This window comes from Papaver somniferum, chromosome 9 (assembly GCF_003573695.1).
Source record: "Papaver somniferum cultivar HN1 chromosome 9, ASM357369v1, whole genome shotgun sequence".
Taxonomy (NCBI): domain Eukaryota; kingdom Viridiplantae; phylum Streptophyta; class Magnoliopsida; order Ranunculales; family Papaveraceae; genus Papaver; species Papaver somniferum.
Genome location: NC_039366.1, coordinates 85,348,669 through 85,368,913, shown reverse-complemented (window position 1 = coordinate 85,368,913; position 20,245 = coordinate 85,348,669). Strand labels below are relative to the sequence as shown.

The 20,245-nt window shown below is 36.7% G+C and overlaps 2 protein-coding genes across 3 annotated transcripts; one reads left to right on the top strand and one right to left on the bottom strand.

Moving 5' to 3' along the window:
* Positions 1–1,670: 1,670 nt before the first annotated feature.
* On the bottom strand, positions 1,671–11,647 carry LOC113310300 (chromatin-remodeling ATPase INO80-like). Of its 2 annotated transcripts, XM_026558920.1 has the most exons (21): positions 11,187–11,647; positions 10,902–10,989; positions 9,823–10,688; positions 9,529–9,729; positions 9,288–9,398; positions 8,255–8,682; positions 8,051–8,159; positions 7,885–7,965; positions 7,634–7,806; positions 7,249–7,374; positions 6,885–7,046; positions 6,727–6,784; positions 5,936–6,166; positions 5,074–5,784; positions 4,705–4,962; positions 4,499–4,606; positions 4,239–4,333; positions 3,948–4,104; positions 3,386–3,577; positions 3,069–3,227; positions 1,671–2,590 (listed from the first exon to the last, which is right to left on the bottom strand). In XM_026558920.1, exons 1-21 carry the CDS (start codon positions 11,244–11,246, stop codon positions 2,261–2,263), a joined length of 4,704 nt encoding a protein of 1,567 aa, XP_026414705.1. In that variant the 5' UTR covers positions 11,247–11,647; the 3' UTR covers positions 1,671–2,260. The 2 variants fall into 2 exon arrangements, with proteins under 2 accessions (XP_026414705.1, XP_026414706.1); XM_026558921.1 differs by lacking the exon at positions 10,902–10,989 and having other exon boundaries at positions 11,187–11,645.
* Positions 11,648–17,164: 5,517 nt separating this feature from the next.
* LOC113312230 (protein FAR1-RELATED SEQUENCE 5-like) lies at positions 17,165–18,643 on the top strand. The gene has a single exon (XM_026560985.1). The coding sequence runs from the start codon at positions 17,165–17,167 to the stop codon at positions 18,641–18,643; it is 1,479 nt and encodes a 492-aa protein (XP_026416770.1).
* Positions 18,644–20,245: the final 1,602 nt, after the last annotated feature.

Sequence of the window (20,245 nt, the reverse complement as noted above, 5' to 3'; positions counted from 1 at the left end):
TTCGAGCTAATGGTCATTGAGAGAAAATGTGGTGTCTGATAGAAGAAGTTGGAACCAATGTCTCACTGCAAATATATCCAACCATACACCATTTCCAATTATTATCATGTTTAGCTAAGACCACAATTTACCACAATTTAAGTAATGAAAATCGGTTCAATGTGAGTTAAAGGAGGGTTTATGGGTAATGTGAGTTTTTCTGCCATTTGAGAGGAAAGGTCTAGAATATCTGTAGCAGCAGAGTTAAAAGCTTCTTGGGTTTTGGTGACTCAATATAAATAAGTAGTCTGAATGAATTTTGAAATGAGTGGTTGGGGTATGTTTATACAAGCATATCTGGATGCAACAATTCCAGATGATGGTAACCAGTCGCAAGTACTTTCTCTCTCCTTTCTCCCTTGTCCTCTGCGACATAAAAAAAATCTTCCATGTACTCTCGTTTTCTGCTTGATGGGGTTCTTTAGGACCAAATCAAGTATGCAACTTATGCATATCTTGTATAATTAGCCCGTTTCTCTTCTTTTTCTTCCATGATTCAATCGATGGTGGTTCCATCTCTTTGATCTATTCTGATTAGGTCAATTGATGATGTTTATCGGGGTTTTTTTTTGGTGAAATATTATTTCATGTGATCTTCTGTGGGAAGGAATTTCTGGGTGTTGGTTTGTTTTCATGTATGCCCTTTGTTGAATCTTCATCATCCTAGAGGTGTTGATGGTTCTGTTGTTTTTCAAAGTTGTGGATCTAGGTTAGTTTGCACAAACATATATTCTTCCTTCCCTCTTCTGGCACTGACGGTGATCCTAACTTCTGGTGGTGGTCATAGCTATTAGTGGTGCTGTTGTTGGATTTCCTTGATTCGGTGGTGAAAAGACTTGCTTCTCTCGACGACCGGGTGATGTTGTTGGTGTTGCTCCATGAGATGATTCCGGTGAAGCTGGTGTCAAGTTCGGGTTGTGGTGTGCCAGTTTCCGGGCGGGTCTATTTCTCTTGGGCTTTGGCCTGCCTTTATATAGGCCTTGTCTGTTTCCGTTTGTTTATAAGTTAGCTTTCGTTGGCGTGTTGTTAGTTTGTTCTGATGTTTGTAAACTGTATTTGTTGCCTCTACTTCTTTCAGTGGAATCTTTTCTCGGAGTCAGTTCCTTGTGTATCAGTATGACTTCTTCAGTTGTCTGCAATATGGATGCTAGTTGTCCCTTATGATTTGTTCTGGAGATATCCAATTAGTATCTAGTAGAAGCTCGTCGGTTTATGGGTCGCCGTTACGGCAACTGGTTTACTTTGTTATGGGGTCTTGTAACGTTGCTCTCTAGAGCTTTTGTTTAATGAAATATCCCCTATGTAAAAAAAAAAAATCCAGATGATGGTAAAGCATGCGATATGAATGCGACAAAGCACCATAATGTTCAGAAAGATACAATATTTAGCCATTATTGGAGACTGAACCTTAAACTGGGAAATATTTGAAAGTTGAAACTGGTCTATGTAGGTAAATGGTAATGAAATTGATGAAACTCTGAAGACCTTTTTACCGGTATTCTACACGTTGGATCCCCCTTAGGTCTCACCCTATATTACTTGTTCACTACCCCACAACCATCTGCTTACCTATCCTGCTTAAGTACACAGGCCATGGTCATGACTCGCAGAGAAAACAAAGATACAATACAGAAAACAAAAACAAAGGATAACAGAGTATCCAAAAGTTTATATAAACACTAGAATCGATATTCTACACGTTTCTATTACTTACAAGATAATGGAAGCTCAAGACAAATGAACCAACCACGAGCATGATTAGTTCACCTGTTCATGTTCCACCTTTTCCCTGGGCTTCTCCAATGAGACCTTTCCTTCAAGAACTCTAGCTTACCAAGGAACCGACTACTGAAGCGACCGTACAAATTGGCATTCCAAGCAAAATCATGAAAAACCATTGATACAGGTATATATACAAATATCAAACAGCTTTACTTGCTCCCCAGGTCACGTTTTCCCATAAAGATTCAGAAGTTCCTCTTATTGGTTCCTCTTATTGAATAATGCTTGCAATTCTCCACAGTAGAGCGACATATAATATGAATGTCCCGCAACTCGAGATTTTCTAATGGAAGAACCAAGATGAAGAATCTAAGTAGCTAAAATTGCAGCTGCACAAGATTACTTTGGTCAAACTGATCTCCTATCGTGTTAACTCTTTTCTGCCCCCTTCAATCCTCGTCCTCGCTGAGTGGGTTGAATTTAAATTCCCACTAGCTTATTATCCTGTTGGGGAGTGGTTCATAGGCGAAGTCTCTTCAGCTTCTGCTCTAAAATCATCAGGACTGAAGTCATGCATAAATGGGTTGCTATCAGGATTTTGATTTTGACCAACTGGGTTTGGTGCAGAAAGAACCGGTTCGAGGTCATCATTTACACTTTTCTTTGGCCTCTTCGGCTTCTTTATTTTTGGTAGCTGAGGAATTGTGGTCCCAGGGGAATCATGAAAGCCATCCACTGTATTGTGTTCATTCATACCCATGACTGAATCAGCGTTTGGTAGTGGTTTCTTAGAACCCCTGCGTTTTGGATTGTCTGAGTTGGCTTTCCTCTGCACAAAAAACGAAGTTGTCAAGGTTAGTATCACTAAGATCCAACAAATTAATCGAGGACCATTCAGATTAATTTCAACACCCGAGGCAAAAGAATCCCCAAATCGTACTCAGATAAACATCGATATCATTTAACTACATATGAGCAAATCTTCCATCAACTGAAGAATATGAATAATAACAACGAATGTTATGGCAATAAGATCCATCTCTATGTTGTCTCAATTCTAGAATAGCTTTCATAATCTAGAATAAAGAAGTAACACTGTAATCAGACTTCAAGATTACTGAAACACCTGAGTATCCTGATACCATTGATCAAGTTAGAGTAACATTAGTGGTTAGCCATTCACTACTGATATGGAGTTAGGTATGGCGGCAACAACAACCAAGAAACAAATCTGTCCTGCTTAGCCCAAACATGACGAAAACCAAAACATATTGGATAGGAACATTAGAACTACCTAATTAATGTACCTTTTTATTTTTATTCGACTTGCCACTATCATGCACCGGAACAGGGTCGGCTGCAGCAGCATTTGATGTAATATTTGTGAGATCATCGAAGGTTGCAACTCCTTCCGCATCGATCCTTATGCCTTTTGTTCTAGGTTTCTTCTTCTGTCGATCCTTCCCCTAATTCCGGGAATAATGTAAAAGTAGAACTATAAGTCAGATCCTCCTCAAAAACAATCAGAAAGTATTTGCAAACATCAACCTACCAGGCAGGCTAACTGCAAGAATTCGAAAAAATAAATAAACATGTAGACCATCTCAATTGGAAGCTTAGTTACCTGCAGTGGGAGTCCTCTAATTCTCTGCTCAGCCTCATCGAAAAGTATAGAAACCACATCCTCAGGAGCCACGAGATCTCCCTGAACATGGCCACCCGTCATGACTAGCTGTTGCACCGTATTTTTCTGACTGGCTCTTTGCAGGATCTTTTCTTCAACTGTCTCTTTACAGATCAACCTGTAAACAGTAACCTGCATGATAGTGATCCACCCTTGTTAAAAAAATTCTCTAAGCCCCTCACTCACACGTGCTAATACGTTAATAACCTAGTGAGATTTGACTAATTGGGTAAACAAGCAGTGAATCCTACACAACAAGTAATTTCTAAGGCTACGACGAATGAAGATAAGAGCAGCTTTTGCCAAGACAAAACCATAACACAGAATTCCAAGGCATACAACTTTATGCCTAAACGAGAAGTATCTTTAGGCAGGGCTTTAGAAATGATATAATTCCACAGAACATTCTTCCTTGCTACCGATAACAACAGAAGCACATTCCAGCAGAAGTATTAAATCTTAATCCAAGTGTTAGATCCTTGGATATTGGAAATAAACCAACCTCCTTTGTCTGACCCAACCTGTGGGCTCTATCCATCGCCTGTAAATCCAAGGTTGGATTCCAATCACTTTCATAGAAGATGACAGTGTCTGCAGCAGTCAAATTGATACCCAGTCCACCAGCTCTGGTACTGAGCAAGAACACAAAGATATCGTTCCTATAAAAGAAGACACAGTTTCTTAGTAATCATCACATGATTTGCACGAATGGCTTCATTAGAGACAATAATCAAAATCTGGTCAAAATGAGCACTAGTACAAAAACCAATTTGATGCAAGGAAAGTATCCTACCGACGCTGAAAGTCTCTAACCATGTCCCTTCGATCCATAATGGTGGAGGATCCATCAAGACGGAGATATTTATACTTCCTATAATTCATGTAATCCTGCAAGGAAATAAATTATTCAGCTCCCCAGAGAAAAGGAATATTTCACAGTATAGCAGCAAGGGAAAACTCAACTGCATAAATTTGTGGATGCCTAATATCACCAAGGAAGACACTTAGGTATCTAGAAAAACGTAACAAAAGGAGATAAAAGAATAAAAATACCTCTATGATATTCAACATTTTTGTCATTTGTGCAAATAAAAGTACACGGTGATTTCCAGCTCGTAAGCGCTTCAACAATATATCTAGTGTTTGGAGCTTCCCCGAATCCTGACAAAAAGAGTTTATTCATTTAGTTACTGGTTCATTCAGGTTAAATTTTTAAAATGGTACGAACAGTTGATATGGAAATTCTGAGAGGAGATTACTGTGAGCATTTTCGCAGGGTCAAAGGTTTGCAAGGGTGGTGAAGACCCAAAAATCTTGTGAGTGAGCTGAAGAATTGGTTCAGTGACGGGTAACTCGGAATCTATCTCTTGTATCAAGTGGTGAGGAGAATTTGGCTCGGTTGGTCCATTACAGTCAGACGTGCGTGCAAACCCGAATAACAGCCTCTTAATCCAAGGGTGGTGTAGTCCTTCAATCATGTTATAAGCATGGTTTCTATCGGAGCAGTGAGCAGTTATCTGTCCAAGAGAGTTGCGAAAAGTTATATAGATGTTACTGAAGAAGGAGCTTTAAAAGCTAGAATAAAATAAGAGAGAACAAAGAAAGAAAGAAAAAATAGAAAGACATACTGGTGGAGCTCTAGTGCGTGGTATGAACGCATATGTTGAATGAAGAAGCCTGATGTTTGCCATAAGTCTATCTTGATGAGAGACAACTAGAGCCTCATACATGTCCTGGCCAGTACATTCTGCAAGTTTCCTTCTAAGTAAATTTGATTCTGACCTTGATGGCATCAGTAACATCCTTGTAACAGCTCTCACTTTCCCTTTCTCAGGTTGATTATACCCAGAATCATCATTCTCATCTTCATCCATAATGAAGTCCAAAGTTTCATCTAAAAACTGCCGATACCACCTCATAACCGAAAACAACAGCCTCTCCAGTAAACCACCTTTTGCCAAAAATGCAACCTCTTCGGGGGACAGATCCATCAAATGGCTGAATTCAAATGTTTTACCATTAAAAGAACGCTGATCTGAAATTCTACCTTGAGGACGAATAGATGCATAGATATTTGCTGGAGAGAACACATTAAAACGCTTCTCAAACAGTTCTCTGTGGATACCGTGCCCAGTTGTTGAGGTAGGCATTTTGGGACTTTGGATGAATTCCTGATATACTAGCTTTGGCATTCTGTATGTGATAGGATTTTGATCTCCTGCATAGTGTACATCCTCCAACTCCCCAAAAGGAGCAGGAAGAAGAGAATTTGGGATCTCTCCGAAGTACAGGTATGTGCTTCCCTCATTCCGTTCGAACAATTCTGGGTGATTGCAAACCTAACAAGAACAAAAACACATCATTTATAAACTTCAGTTGACAAATAGAGAAGAATTATATACATTGATACACTAGGAGACCTAGTCAAGATACCAGATTTCAAAATAGAGTATGGACCAGGAAAACCCCATGTAAGAAAAAATACAATACCTTCCTCAGCTGGATGACAATATTCATCAAGTTCAGAATTTTTTTCTCGTTAAGATGTCCACGACTGGTATCAAACAACTCCGCAAGAGATATCTTGTTCTTTATAGCTTGGTAAAAGGCTTGCTGCCTAGAACTTAATTTGCAATTGACCGTGACCTCTGTTTTTCCAGTCATCTCAGTAATCACATCCTTTTTAACTCGACGCAACATGAAAGGCTTCAGAACTGTATGCTGTAGAAATAAATACACCACAATAGACATGTAAGATACCTTCTTGGGAGGACCGACCAGCAAAGGTCTCTGGAAAGAATCCTAGTTTACAATGTCTCGTGCATGGATCAACAGAACAAACAAACATACTGGGTTAAAAGAAGTGTAAATCAAACATAAACTTTATGTGATGTTAAATACTCTTGGTCCAGATCATAACTCACGATTTAAGGTTGAAATAGTGAGTTATATACACCAGAAGGATGAGGGTTTGTTTATCCAGAGAAATCTGGAGATATGTTTACTATTTTTACCTTGCCGAGAATAAAAGAACGATTCGTAATTGTTGATTGGAAAACATTAGGAACAAACATAAGTATTTTTCAAGATAAATACAAAATATAGACACGAAAAGAGTTTGGTTCTAAATTTTCTGATAGTAAGTTAATCACTTACCTGTACAAGGTTTAGTGAAACCAAAGTTTATATAATGTCAAATTGTGTTACGACCTTTAATGCTATATATAATGATGTTCTCACCAAAACTCCAAAAGAAATATCAAAACTAAAAGAGAACTCACCAGTCTATTGAGCTGATGCTCATTTAAAGTTCCACCGTGTTCAGCATGGTTCTCAATGCTGATAATGTCATAAAATACTGGTCACTGAAGGAAGCTAATATTTGTTAAAAAAAAAAAACACTAAAATGGGCCAGCATAAACAAAGAAGTCAAGCATACCCTTTGGAGAACCACTCATTGAACTGTTCGTGGCTATCAAACAGCGTAGGCATAATGAAATGCAGAAGAGCCCATAGCTCTGCCATATTATTCTGTATAGGTGTACCAGTAAGGAGCAAGCGATTTCTACAGTTGAAGCTGAGAAGTGTTTTCCACCTTATACTGTAAAACAAACATTCATGAAAGATGAGAACTCAACAAACAACAAAAGGATATTGACCTACACAGTGAACTTAATTATTAAAAAAAAATACAAGTAATTAAGGTGCTGCCGAGTTTCGAATGCAGATCTTCAGTATCAACATTATACTGATATTCTAACAGCGCGACATGAGTAGTAAATATTGAAAGCATTATGAGATACCTGCTAGCACTTTTGATTGCCTGAGCTTCATCTAATACCATATATTGCCATTTCACACGTCGGAAGTATTTCTCATCAGACACAAGTAGCTGATAGCTGGTAATGAGTATATGGAATCCCGCATCCCTGTCAAATAAAGGAGATAGTTAGTAACCCTACTAACCAATCAACCATAATACAATAGAGCGGGCAGTATATCAATTGATGCTTTTTCCAACTAAACGCCACCATAAAGGAATAATGTATTTACAATGTGGAAGGACCGACACAATCACAAAATTGGATCTTTCTCCAACTTATGAGTTAGCTCATAACCGCTAAGTAGAAAGCAAGATTAAAAGGAACATGTAATCAAGGTGATGAAATGTTGCTATTAGACAATTACCTTTTATAAAGACGCTTTGGGTTGATGTTTTTCCTAAGAATAATTCTTTCCTGGAGTCCACCCCAGTATGGAAGTGTTTTCAAATCAGGACAGAAACGACTAATTTCGTCAGCCCAATTGTTCAAAACCGAAGCGGGTGCAACCACCAGAAAAGGTCCCCATATATCTTTCTCCTGCAAATTTTAGAAAAACCATGTTATAAAAAGAACATTGCAACTTCATTTGTACTGAAGGGTGAAGAGAATAAGTACTTCAGCTAAATGCGCCAAAAATGCCATAGCTTGGATTGTCTTCCCTAAACCCATCTCATCAGCGAGTATACCATTCAAACCCTGAAAATTCAAAAACGGAAGTTTTAAAGTTAACATACAAGAAATTTGTATCCAGTCAAAACCAAAGTTCTGTCTCACAGATTACCTTCTCATAACAGTTGACCAACCACTGCAATCCCTTGAGCTGATATTCTTTAAGAGAACCTTTGAACAACTCTGGTGTTTGAACAGATGATGTTACAGGCATGGTGGAGCTGAATGCACAAAAAAATGTTCAAAATCTAATAATTCCACAGAAGAAGGTATTCATAATCATCGTCAAATTACGGAATTTAAAGTGAAAACTTACGGATTAAGCAAGTCCACGCTACTAGATCCTGCAATAGGTGCCTCATCTGGTGGGACATCAGGCTCAGCTGTTTGACGCAATTTAGAACACTCATTGTCAAACGTACGAGTAATTTTCATCTGTTCTAAAACTGCGAGTTGGGCAGCTTTTAGTGCCTCCCTTTTCATTTCAGACTCTTCGGGATCTTCCTCTTCTTTCTTATCATCTGAAGTGCTCAGCTGCACTTCCAGACCTTTTAATTCTCCATCATCCATAGGCAAAGCTTCAGAGGGTTGTGACATCGACTTTTTCTGCATGAAATGATTGAAAAGCTCCGTTTGTGATATAAGAAAATCAAGCCTCTGTTGTTGTCTCCTTGCTTCTCGAAGCTCCTGTTCACGCTTCCGAGCTTCTGCCTCTTCTTTCTCCAGTCTCTTTTTCACTTCCACCTACAAAAAAATGGATATAGGCATAAAGCCAGCAATTAAGAATCTCCATATGAGCCTCCTCTAAATCCTAAGGAATTATTAAGAAAGTGCCAGCTTACTTCATATGATCAAAGATGATAAGAGAAACGCATAACAAGCTAATTTATGAAGCTTTTAAAATTTATCTCATACCTAAAACTTCACGTTGACGAAAGCAATACATTCATAAGCTTAAGATTTTTAAATAGCTCTACAAAACTAAGCATAGGTCGGATAATTCATCCCAACACCCACCCATGAGGTCTAACGCACTGGGAAGACTTAGCATTAGGACCATGAAAATGACAGCATGTGAACATGACCTTCCATTTTAAACTCACCCTAATCTCAATCTTATAAAGCTCAATTAGAATTGACCCAGAGAATAAGTTGTTGAGACGTTCACTCTCTAGGTAGGTTGGATACTTGTGGCAAAATATATAAATAGTGGATTAAGTAACAACAAATTCAAAATTCTTAATCTGGCAATAGGAGGTAGTAACAAAAAAATATATTCTCAGGCCATGTTATAAACCATGACTTTCAAGCTAGGCTCATAAAAAGATTCACAAGATAAAGAACCCCACCTGCTCCTTATCCACTTTTCTCCAAAACACCAGCATATCTCTAGCCAATTTCCTAGTGCGCGCTGCTGCTCCTCTCATCACCTTGAGTGATCTACTAACCTTTAGTTTCACCTGGAGGGAATAACAAGCACTCAATAAAGCACACCAAATAATATATATCACATTTCACTCTCATGATCGAAGAAAAAATGAGAAGACAAATATCAATAAGAATAAGAAGATGCCACAAAAAATTGCATACCTCTCTTTGACAGGTTTCGGAAACTCTCTTGGCATCAGTCAATTGTTTCCTATGAAAATTAGAGAAAATCTTGTGCTGTCTTGGGATTTCTCTTCTTGCAATGGTAACCCAAAACTTCCCAATTTTATCCATCTCTTCTTTCTCAATTAAGGCAGGATCTTTCTTAACCTTTTGCTTCTTAGGGAGTCTACGCTCAATAATCTGAAATTGAGAGTAAAATACATTAATGAAAAATTAACAAAGGGGTATGCATAGCCAATCAAGTACTAAGTAATTAGGGCAATGAATGCTGACCTCATATGTATCACCTTTCTCCAACACCTTCACATAGTAAACCTGCAAATTACCCGCCTCAGAAATGATAGACCTTCTTATAGCTCCAGCAGCATCCTCCGGGATGGAAGAAGAGTCCAACCCCGTTTCGCAGACTTGGAGAGAAAATTTTGGGGCCGACTTAGAGGTAGACAATGCCTTTAATTTAGCCTGAAGTGATTTATACTGGGGCTGAGGATCAGCCATTCCTGATCGACCATATCCAAACCTTCTCTCATTAGCCATCATAGCAGCTAAGGATCCTAAATCCAGGGTGCCTTTTAAGTAGTAATCTTCCACCCTAATATCTGAAAAGTTAGGCAACCTCAGGGATGCAGCAAGCTTATCATAAGTGGGAGGAATTCTGTAGGTAATGCCCTCGCCGATATCGAGATAAGCATTATCGAGTGAGGAAGGAAACCTATCGACCCCGTAATCTGGAGTGAAATCTGACTCATAATGATTAGAATTCTTTAAGGGATTAATTTCAGGAGTGTATTTAGCTGGGTTTTCCATCCCATTTACCATTCTTTCTGCACTTCCAATTTTCCTGCCTTTTGATCCAGGAATCCGATTTTGAACTGACATCTCTCCTCGAATCGAGGTAGGCCCTGGTGACTCCTTTAACCTCTTGATCCTGTATTTCTGGATGTGCTCACCAAGCAACGAACGGTACCACTCTTCTGAAATGTGTGCCCCATAATTTCCACTGCCATTGTCTTCATCATTACTGTCACTCTCTCTTTTGGACGATGAATTTGAACCAGCCTCACCCTCTATGTGGCGCCGTTTATTGGTGGTCTTCCTTGTTAAACTCCCATTACTGTGGTCTGTCATTGCCCTACGACCTGTTTCATGACCACCCAAAACACACACATTAGCCCTCAAATTTCTCAAAGTCTTCCCTAACTAAATTTGCAAGTTAGAAAATTCAGTCTAAAGGATGTGAATTGTGCAATGCTAATCTATCATCTAGCGCGGAACTAAAAAGAGTAAAGCAATAGTGATAATTTCCTTTGAAAAAAAAAGAAGAAGAAGGAAACGGATAGTTATAAGCCTACCTTGGCTACCTCTGCTCTCATCCTGACTACTATTCCCATTATTATCAAAATCATCATCTTGTTGTGGGAGTTGAAAGTTCATCAAAGACTAAAATAAAAGATGGATAAAATAAAAAATTCAATCAACTAAAACAAAAAAATAAAAAATAAAAATCAAATGTCCTCAAAACAGTCATAAAATTTCACAAAACCCTAAGTGAAATCCAACCTAAAATTACTTGTTCCAGTTAGCATCACGTAATCTCGATGATTACAACAACAAAACACACAATTGAAATCACTAACCTCAAGATTAAAAAGATTGGAAAACGTAAGTTCTTCTTTAGAGCTGCGCTTGTACTCCATTGATCAATGGGTTTCCAAAGAGGAACCCTAAACTAAGAATTTATAGAGGGAACTCTAATTACAGACTAATATTTGGAAGGTGCTCTGATAGGTACGAAATTTTGAGGTGGGAGGAGAAAGCATTATATTTATCTAGGTTAGGGTTATGACGACGATTAATAGAGAAGATAATAAGAATAAGAATGGGAATAGAAGAAGAAGAAGAAGTTTAAGGAGGAAGATGAGCGAGGGCAGAAGATCGAAGAGACAAAAAGGTAACCAGCAAATCTAGGCCAAGTACTATAATGCGCTTTTGGTTTACCGATTCTTAACGTGCGCTACGTATTTGCTACGGTGTACAGTGTTCTACTTGCTAGTTGTTGGGAGATTGGGGAAGAAACCTCCATGCGAGGTTATGTTGTGCATAACTGGAAGTCTGGAACATTCAGTTTCAGCTTCGCCACCTTTACTTTGGTGCGCAAGTCCTATGAGACTGTATACAGACCACCAGTGACTTCTCAAATTAGAAAATGGGGTCAAGGAGATTTAAAAAAAAAAAAACAAACAAACAAACAAACTTAATTCGTAATTATTGGATTGCTAGTAAAAAATATTCAAGCCAAGGGATACCCACAGATTGGGGACTATAGAAATATATATGATCGCACTTTTAGAAAAGATACCACATTTAGGGATACCCTACCGATTAAGGGGTACGTTTATTTTATTTTGTAGTCAATACCGTAAAATCATACCAACTACGATAATTGGCAAAAACTATGTTGACTGCGATAAAAAAGTGCCCCTTAAATATAGATTTCTAGAAAAACATATCTGAAATATTAGCTCCAAATCTACTACCATTTGGGTTTTATTCAATTGACGTCCAACGTATGAAATAGTATGAGAATAAAAGTGTGAATGATTTCACACTCAATATACTTGGTGGAACCTTTTATCTAATAAAATATATCCAGTGATATCCTTGTATAATAACAATCGATTTAAAAGTCTTTGTCGTACTCCGCAAACTGGTAAATTTGTTAGTTATTTTATGTTGAAACCAACCACCATTGAGTGTTTTCTACCTAAATGTTAAGAAGGAGTAGGCAGAGAACAACACAATCAGGTTGTGTTGTGATGAGCATCTTTTGGCTCATCATGGATTATGAAAGCCTTTACCTTAAATTTTTGTTTGACTCTAATAACACCATCCTAAATCTTGTTTGACTCTGTGGAAGAACTGTAGTTAAAAGAAATAGTATAACTACTTGAAATAGACACATTTTTTGCCCTTTTGATGACACTTCTCAACCGTTTCATTAAAATTTCTCTTTAAATGTGAGACAGTGCAATTGTAATCAAGAATTACAAAAGAGGTATTCTTCAAGGAACAAGTTTGTTTTTTGAAGTTATCCTTCTTCGTGTCACTAGACTTGAGATTGAAACACCTTCGAGAATCTGATGCAAGGATTTTTGTAGACAGGAAATTCTCTTACGCTCAAGTTGTGAAAAACAATTCTTAGAAGAATATCAATTCGCCCTATAGTAATGACAAAACTTTTTACCATTGTTAGATATATGGAAAGGAATTTCCATGTGTTAACGATTCTTTTTCGATTGTTTATTGCTCTGCTTCAGAGTATGACCTTTCTTACCACACAGAGAGGAGATTTTCTAAGATCTAGCAGAATCAGTTTTGAATTTTTGATGGTGCAGTGACTGATTCAAGAGGTTTTGGATCTTTCTTATTTTCACTTTGTGGTCAGTGAAAAATTCCTGATCTTGTTCTTCAATTTTCAAGGGTTACTCGGTGATGTTTGATACTCAACTACCATCCTCTAATCCTAGTTCGAGACCTGATTAGTAGACTAGAAATCAAGATGTAGTTTTGTACATCTAACATTGACAACAAGCTTGAGATAAAAAAAAAAACTTGCGAGTTCTACCGAGCGATGCTCTAACACTCCTCCTCATTTAAAAGCTTGTTTTCCTACAAACTATTTTATTTTCCTTTTATCGGTAATGGACATCCTATTTTGGAAACCCTGGTCCTTTTCTTAATCGCATAAATTATAAACCTAATTAAAAGTATAATCATCTTCAACTTGAGGAAAAACGGCTAATATGATAAACATAATCTCATTGTGTCTAAGAATTCTCAACCAACACTAATTATTCTCATAAAGAAGATGTTAGATGCAACAACTGGCAGTGGCTCTAGACAGCCTTAAAGAAGATAATTAATTTATGCAGACGATATTGATAAAGTGGCTAGCCAATTAGTCTAATAGTCTCATTGGAAAAATCATTGCAAAAGATGAACTCAAAGTCTAAGATGTCCAAGAAGATGTATGATGAATGCATTGAAAATACAAGAATGTAGAAATCCAACAAGAAGGTACTAACTTATATTATTGAAATTCAAAAAAGATGATGATCTGAAAACATTTATTAAGCAAGTTCCTTGGACGATCCAAGGTTATCTTGTTGTGCTGGAAAAATATGACCCCAAGATAGTGTTATTTGATCTCAAGTTCACTCATCAAGTCTTTTGTGTTAACTTTAAATATTTGTATTTGGAACATCTGGATAAAAAAATAATTAATAAGTTGTATTTATATATAAATGACGAGGGTACCAAGTACAGCGCAATATTTTCGATATCAACCTATATGATTGATACGTTGCGTGATCTAATATAAATAGGGATTGTCAAGAAAATAGCAACCACAATGTATACACTCGGTACATAGTACAAGTCCGAAATTGAACCTAACTATAAGGAGCAACCCAAGTGTTTTGATTAGCGTATAAGTGCAATTAATTTAATTATAACTAAAGAACAATTATAATGCGGAAAGTAAAGTAAAAGCACACAATAATATTTTGTTAATGAGGAAACCGCAAATGAAGAAAAACCCTGGGACCTAATCCAGTTTTGAATACTCACAGAGTTAAGCTGTTATACAAAGACCACTACCAACTTTGTATAGTTGAGACCAAGTAATCTACCCCTGGTTACCTAATTTCCTCAGTATCCTTGCACCTACAACCAATATGGCCTACACACGTTATTTCAAGCACACAACTCCTTTGGATCGTCTTCCGAAATAGTACAGGACTAATATGTTTTTGGTAACCACTATATCAATCTCAAGAAGTAAATCAGATATTATTGTTGAATTCAGCAAAGGTTCTTTTTGTTTAATCTAATAAAATCCCTTGTTCAGTTGGATCAACCAAGATCTAGATTATCAAGATAACCAGATCTAGGTTTACAAACTATCGGATTCAGATACTGAAGAATACCACCAAATGATAATTTGCCGATCTAATACGAGTAGCAATCAATTGTCTACCAAAGATAAACAAATCTTAGTCGGATCCCATCCAATCAAGTATGTGCACGAAGTAAATCACAAGAGACACAAAAGCAATAAAAAATCTTCTTGTCTTGAAATCTTCAATGTCTTCTTATGTACGTAAACAAATAAACCTGATTTTAACTTATGATTGATCATGCACGGAATAAAGTCTGTTAAATGGATGATACAAGTCTATAAATCAGATCTAAAAACATATTTGAACTATCGTTAATCCCTTGACCTAGTTTGAGTGACCTTATATCAGAAGAGAATGTTCTCAAAATAAACAAACCAGGTACAATCAAGGTTTAACAACCGTTAGTCAATCAAATCAATAATCGAAAACTAAAATAACAATGCAAATTCCCACCAACGTTATTATCTAGACGCTTCTTGATCCCACATAAATCTTTAAACTAGCAGACATAAGAGATTTCTCCTAATTAGGTTACTCTCCTCTCCAGAATAGTATTACAAGTAATACTATTAGTCGGCTACAATAGTGACTAGAAAATGAAGTGTATGCCTCATGATCAGTTTGTAAGAAGAACAAACTTCACTATTTATATACCAAGATAATTCGGACACCAAGGAATTTCCGCAACGGAAAATATTTTCAAGGTATGCAATAAACACCTATTTTTGGTTTTGCCTAATTCCAACCAATATCCAACTGTAATACCAAAATCCCTTTTGGAATACAACTCAATATTAGCTAGCATCAAGTATACTTTACTAACATATTTTCCAGAGATATGTTTTACTTGTTGGAAAAATAAAACATATATATTCGAAAATCTTAAAAGAAGATTCTCAAACATTTCGGGTTGGGATTTCACCTTGAGTATCAAGGAATATCTTTGAACAATAAAAAATAAGATTTGTACACATGTTCAAATTACTTACAATGTCGACATCTTGAACTTTCCTATTTTGCAAACCCAACTTCCAAAATCACACAAACACTAAAGTATACTTGAGAACGGAGTCGTTTGCCATGGGGATTTGTCCTCCTATATATCCCCAATAGGTAAGGGTCGGATCTTCTAGAGATCCCCAAAAGATAGGTGTTATACTTCGTAATTCAATACACATAAGTTGTAAAACAACTTGTATATTCTTGCTTGACACTTTGATCATAATAAGATGATTAAGTCTCCAATACAAGAGTTTCATATGTATATATATAACTTTGCATATTATGTTATCAATCTAAACGACTTGAAAAGTTACGGAGAAAATTTTGCTCTACCAGTGCTAGAGCAACTTTTATCTAGCAGCATTGTATCCACTTATTTGCCTATTTGTGACGTCAGTATAGTTGGGGTTAACCACGATTAGTTTACCCTAGTTTGGGATTAGCTTTTTCACTGCAGGATAAGAAAACCCAATGTATATCGTTTTGGCGCCATAGTTTCTTATTTGTCGCCCGAAAAAAAGATCAGAAAACTTTCTAAAAAGAAAACCCAATGTGAATATCATATTACTAACTTTTGAATGGCATACAAATCTGTATTATCGTTGATCTAGATAAAAAAAAAATCATTATTTGCGAAGTCGTGAAGAAACTAGAGAAATTAAAGCCCTATGTTTCATATTCAGTTGAAATCAAAGAAAAAATATAACTCTTCAAGATATCTCACAATCTAAACGAGGTAATTTTCTCTTTACAGAGGTTGCTTTCATGAAATTTTCTATGACTAATTGATCTTTTTATCTTAGCACTCTACATTCTCTCTTGTCCTAGCATACTGTTAACTGTTTGATTGATGGTCCGAATGAGTATGAGTATGTTCAAGTGTAACTATTTAATAGGTATTAGATAGTGGATGTATTATTCAAAGTAATTTACTTATGATATTGTGTGTGATGAATCAGGTCATGGTGATTCTTCAACCTTATTCATTGCAAGAAGAAGAACTTGATAAATTTACCATGGAAAATGATGTTCCAACAAATGGTATTAACAACGAGTTGCCAATAATTGGTATGAAATTCAATTCGGAACAAATGGCATATGACTACTATAATCGTTATGCTAGAGGCGTTGGGTTTAGCATACGGAAAGATTTAACTACTCACCGTAAAGATAAAACGATTTCAAGAAGAGTTATAGTTTGTTCAAACCAAGGAGAGTATCGACAACATCCAAGGGGGGATCCATTGAAACGACGCTTGCATGCACGAACAGGTTGCAATGCAAAGTTGGTCATTAAACTGCAAAGTGATGATTTAAAATATTTCACAGTAAAATTTGTGGAAGAACACAACCACTTGCTTAGATGTTCAGATCAAGTTCATATATTGAGATCACAAAGGAAAATAGAGAGTGCTCAAGCAATATTAATTGAAAATATGCATTACGAAGGTATATGTCAAAAAAAATATTTTTGCATACTTCCGTGTTGAATCGGGAGGGTCTCAAAATCTGAACTTCACCCAAATGGATTGTAACAATCATATACAAAGAAGAAGGCGTCAAGATGTGTTAGGGAAAGGTTATGCTGAGCATTTGTTAGAGTACTTTCAAGGAATGCAAAAAGAAAATCCATATTTTTTTATGCAACTGAAATGGATGCGACTGGTCAGTTATGCAATTGTTTCTGGAGTGACGCCAAATGTAGGATGGATTATGGTTTCTTTGGTGATGTGTTGGTGTTTGACACAACATTTGAAACCAATGAGTATGATAAACCGTTTGCACCTTTTGTTGGGGTAAATAATCATGGACAGACAACTCTTTTTAGATGTGCATTATTACTAGACGAGAGCACATACTCGTTTGTATGGCTGTTTAAGACATTTTTGAATGCCATGAACGGGAAACATACACAGACAATTTTCACCGATCAAGCAGCACCTATTATGAATGCAATCAAACAGGTATTCCCGAATACTCATCACCGACTTTGTCTTTGGCATATTTTCCAACTGGCTGCGAAGCACCTTTCCCATATATTTGCAAGATCCGAATTTTTTGCCATGGATTTCAAAAGGTGTATATACGAAAATGGGACCGAGGAAGAATTTGATTTAATGTGGAAATCCTTGCTTAAGAAGTACAAACTGACAAATAATAAATGGTTGAAAATTTTATATAAGAAAAAAGAGAAGTGGGCTCAAGTATATGGTCGATTACACTTTTGTGCTGGTATGACAACTACACAGCGGAGCGAAGGTATGAACAGTTTCTTGAAGAAGTATTTTAAAAGAACTTTATCACTCAAGAGTTTCGTGATTCAATATGATAAGGTTCTTACTTGTCGAAGAGATATAGAAAAAGCTCAAAATTTCAGAAGCACGCAAAAAAAACCACCTTTGCAAAGTCACTGGCCACTTGAAGCTCGAGCTTCAGAACTTTATACAACAACAATGTTTGCTCACTTCCAAAAGGAATATACACAAACTCTAGATTTGATTCCAGAACTTGTTGATCAGGATGGACCAGTATATACCTACAAGGTAACATCATTTAAATTTTCATGTGCTCGTATTATTACGTTCAACTCTTTAGACAATTTTATTCAATGTAGTTGTAAGCATTTCCAGTTTATGGGAATGATATGTTCCCATTCTATAAAGATATTGCATACCCACCAAGTGTATGATCTCCTATCGCAATATTATCTAAGTCGTTGGACAGTAGATGCGAAAAATGGTGTTGGTATTGAAGAGCCTAAGAAAAATGGTGCTGGTATTCAAGGAAACAGTGGGTCATCATCCCTCGAGTACAGCGACTTAGCACGTATGGCTTTATCTTTAGCCGTGAAAGGTACAAGCACTGGAACTTCTAGTGCCTTTACGAAGAAGTTGCTGACTGGAGTACTAGGTGAGTTAGATAATTTTCTGAAGTCTACTCAAGATGATCAAGCAGAAAAGATTATCAATGTTGCGGATGAGAACAATGAAAATATGGGTCAAACAAGCATCCAACTTCCGATGAGTCAAACAAGCATTCAACTTCCGATGAGTGCTAACATAACACTGCGAGCCCCTCCTCGAAGTAAAAAATCAAGCAAGAAGACTGGGAGAATCAAGTCATCAGTATAGAAAGGTAAAGTGGAATGTCGATGCAAATCAGTAATAAGGAAGAAAAAGCAAGCAAAAAAGCCCAGTGAAGCCAAACCAACAAAGAAACGTACCATAACTAAACCGATAGCAGTGAAAAGAAAAAGAAATGCTCATCATGATTCAGTGATGGAAAAAAAGGCAAAAAAGAAAACTACCCAAATGGAAGTGGTAAGAAAGGATGAAAAAATTAGAAAGCCCAAAAGTGCAGGTGTGCAGTCATAATTTTATTATCTTATTTTCCCTTTTAGAGTGTTTTGTTTTATGTTTATTTAGGTTCTTATAGAACTGACATCAAGTGCTATATATACTCGGATGTAGAAGAAGGAATATACAGTGATTCAGATGTTGAAGAAGTACTGGGAAGTTCAACTCTACAGCAAGATTCCATGCCAATCCCTTACTACTGTCCCCAATTTCGAGTTGAGGTACATACCTAAACCTTATTTTGTAAAATTAAATTTTTATTAGTTACCAAATAGATGGTCACTAGAACATATTTATTTGGGTTTGGGTATATTTGTTTGGGACTTATCACTTAGTTTCAAACATAAATAAGAAAAACTTACCGATACACCTTATTTTATTGTACACCAAATTCATTTTGTCGTGCACCTTCTTTTGTTGTTCACCAAATTCAGTTTGTCGTGCACCTTATTTTTGTCGTTGAAGGGGGATACTAAGACATGGGTTGCACATTTTAAAAGAAATATTTGTTGTTAAATGTCTAAGCTAACCATAACTGAACCATTGAACTCCATGGCAGAAGTCATATCTAGACTAGTCCATGGAGTGAATGAGTGAAATTGATTTTTCTCTTTCTGTTGTAGCTGTGTCGTTACAGTAATATTGTGTCGTTCTACAGTATGTTAAGGATAGTACAAACGACTTATAGTCTGTGTTTTATTGCTTGTTGGGGGGTGACTTCAGTTGCACTCTTGATTTTCAGTCTTTTGGAATATATAGTGCTTGTACGGGAGGGAGGTCTAATTTGTCTGTATCGGGTCTGCTGTATCTTTGCTTTTGGTTTTTTCTTCTTTCTGAATATAACATTTTCCATTAAAAAAAAAGTAATGTTGTGTCGTGATAGTTAAATGATGGATATAACTATTTTGATCTGGATGCGCAATGTTAACACTATCCCTTTGTAGTACTGCACCCTGTCAAGTAGGGTCTATAGTAGTTCTATTTCATTGAACAGTGACGTCCTACCAAAGTACCCCATATAAAATATCATACCCATAGTTCTATTTCATCACAAATTCAGTGTATGCAGGGTCTGTAGTAGTAACATTTTGTCGTGCAACTTATTTTTTCCAACAAAGACTTGTTAAGAACTCACTTTGTTTGTTACTTTGTTGATATTTGTGCACTTTCTCAGGAACCGGTAACATTGAACGGTGAAGGAACTCATAACCTTGTCGAATACCAAAGCTTTTTAGCACTTATGCTGGACTAATTCTCCTCGAGATTGTTTGCACATGTCCAGGTTTATGGTCTCATGTGTCGCAGACAGTGCTATGCAGTAACGTCATTGAAGGATATAAGGCTTATGTTGTATTTTATGTATTATGTGGATTAGTC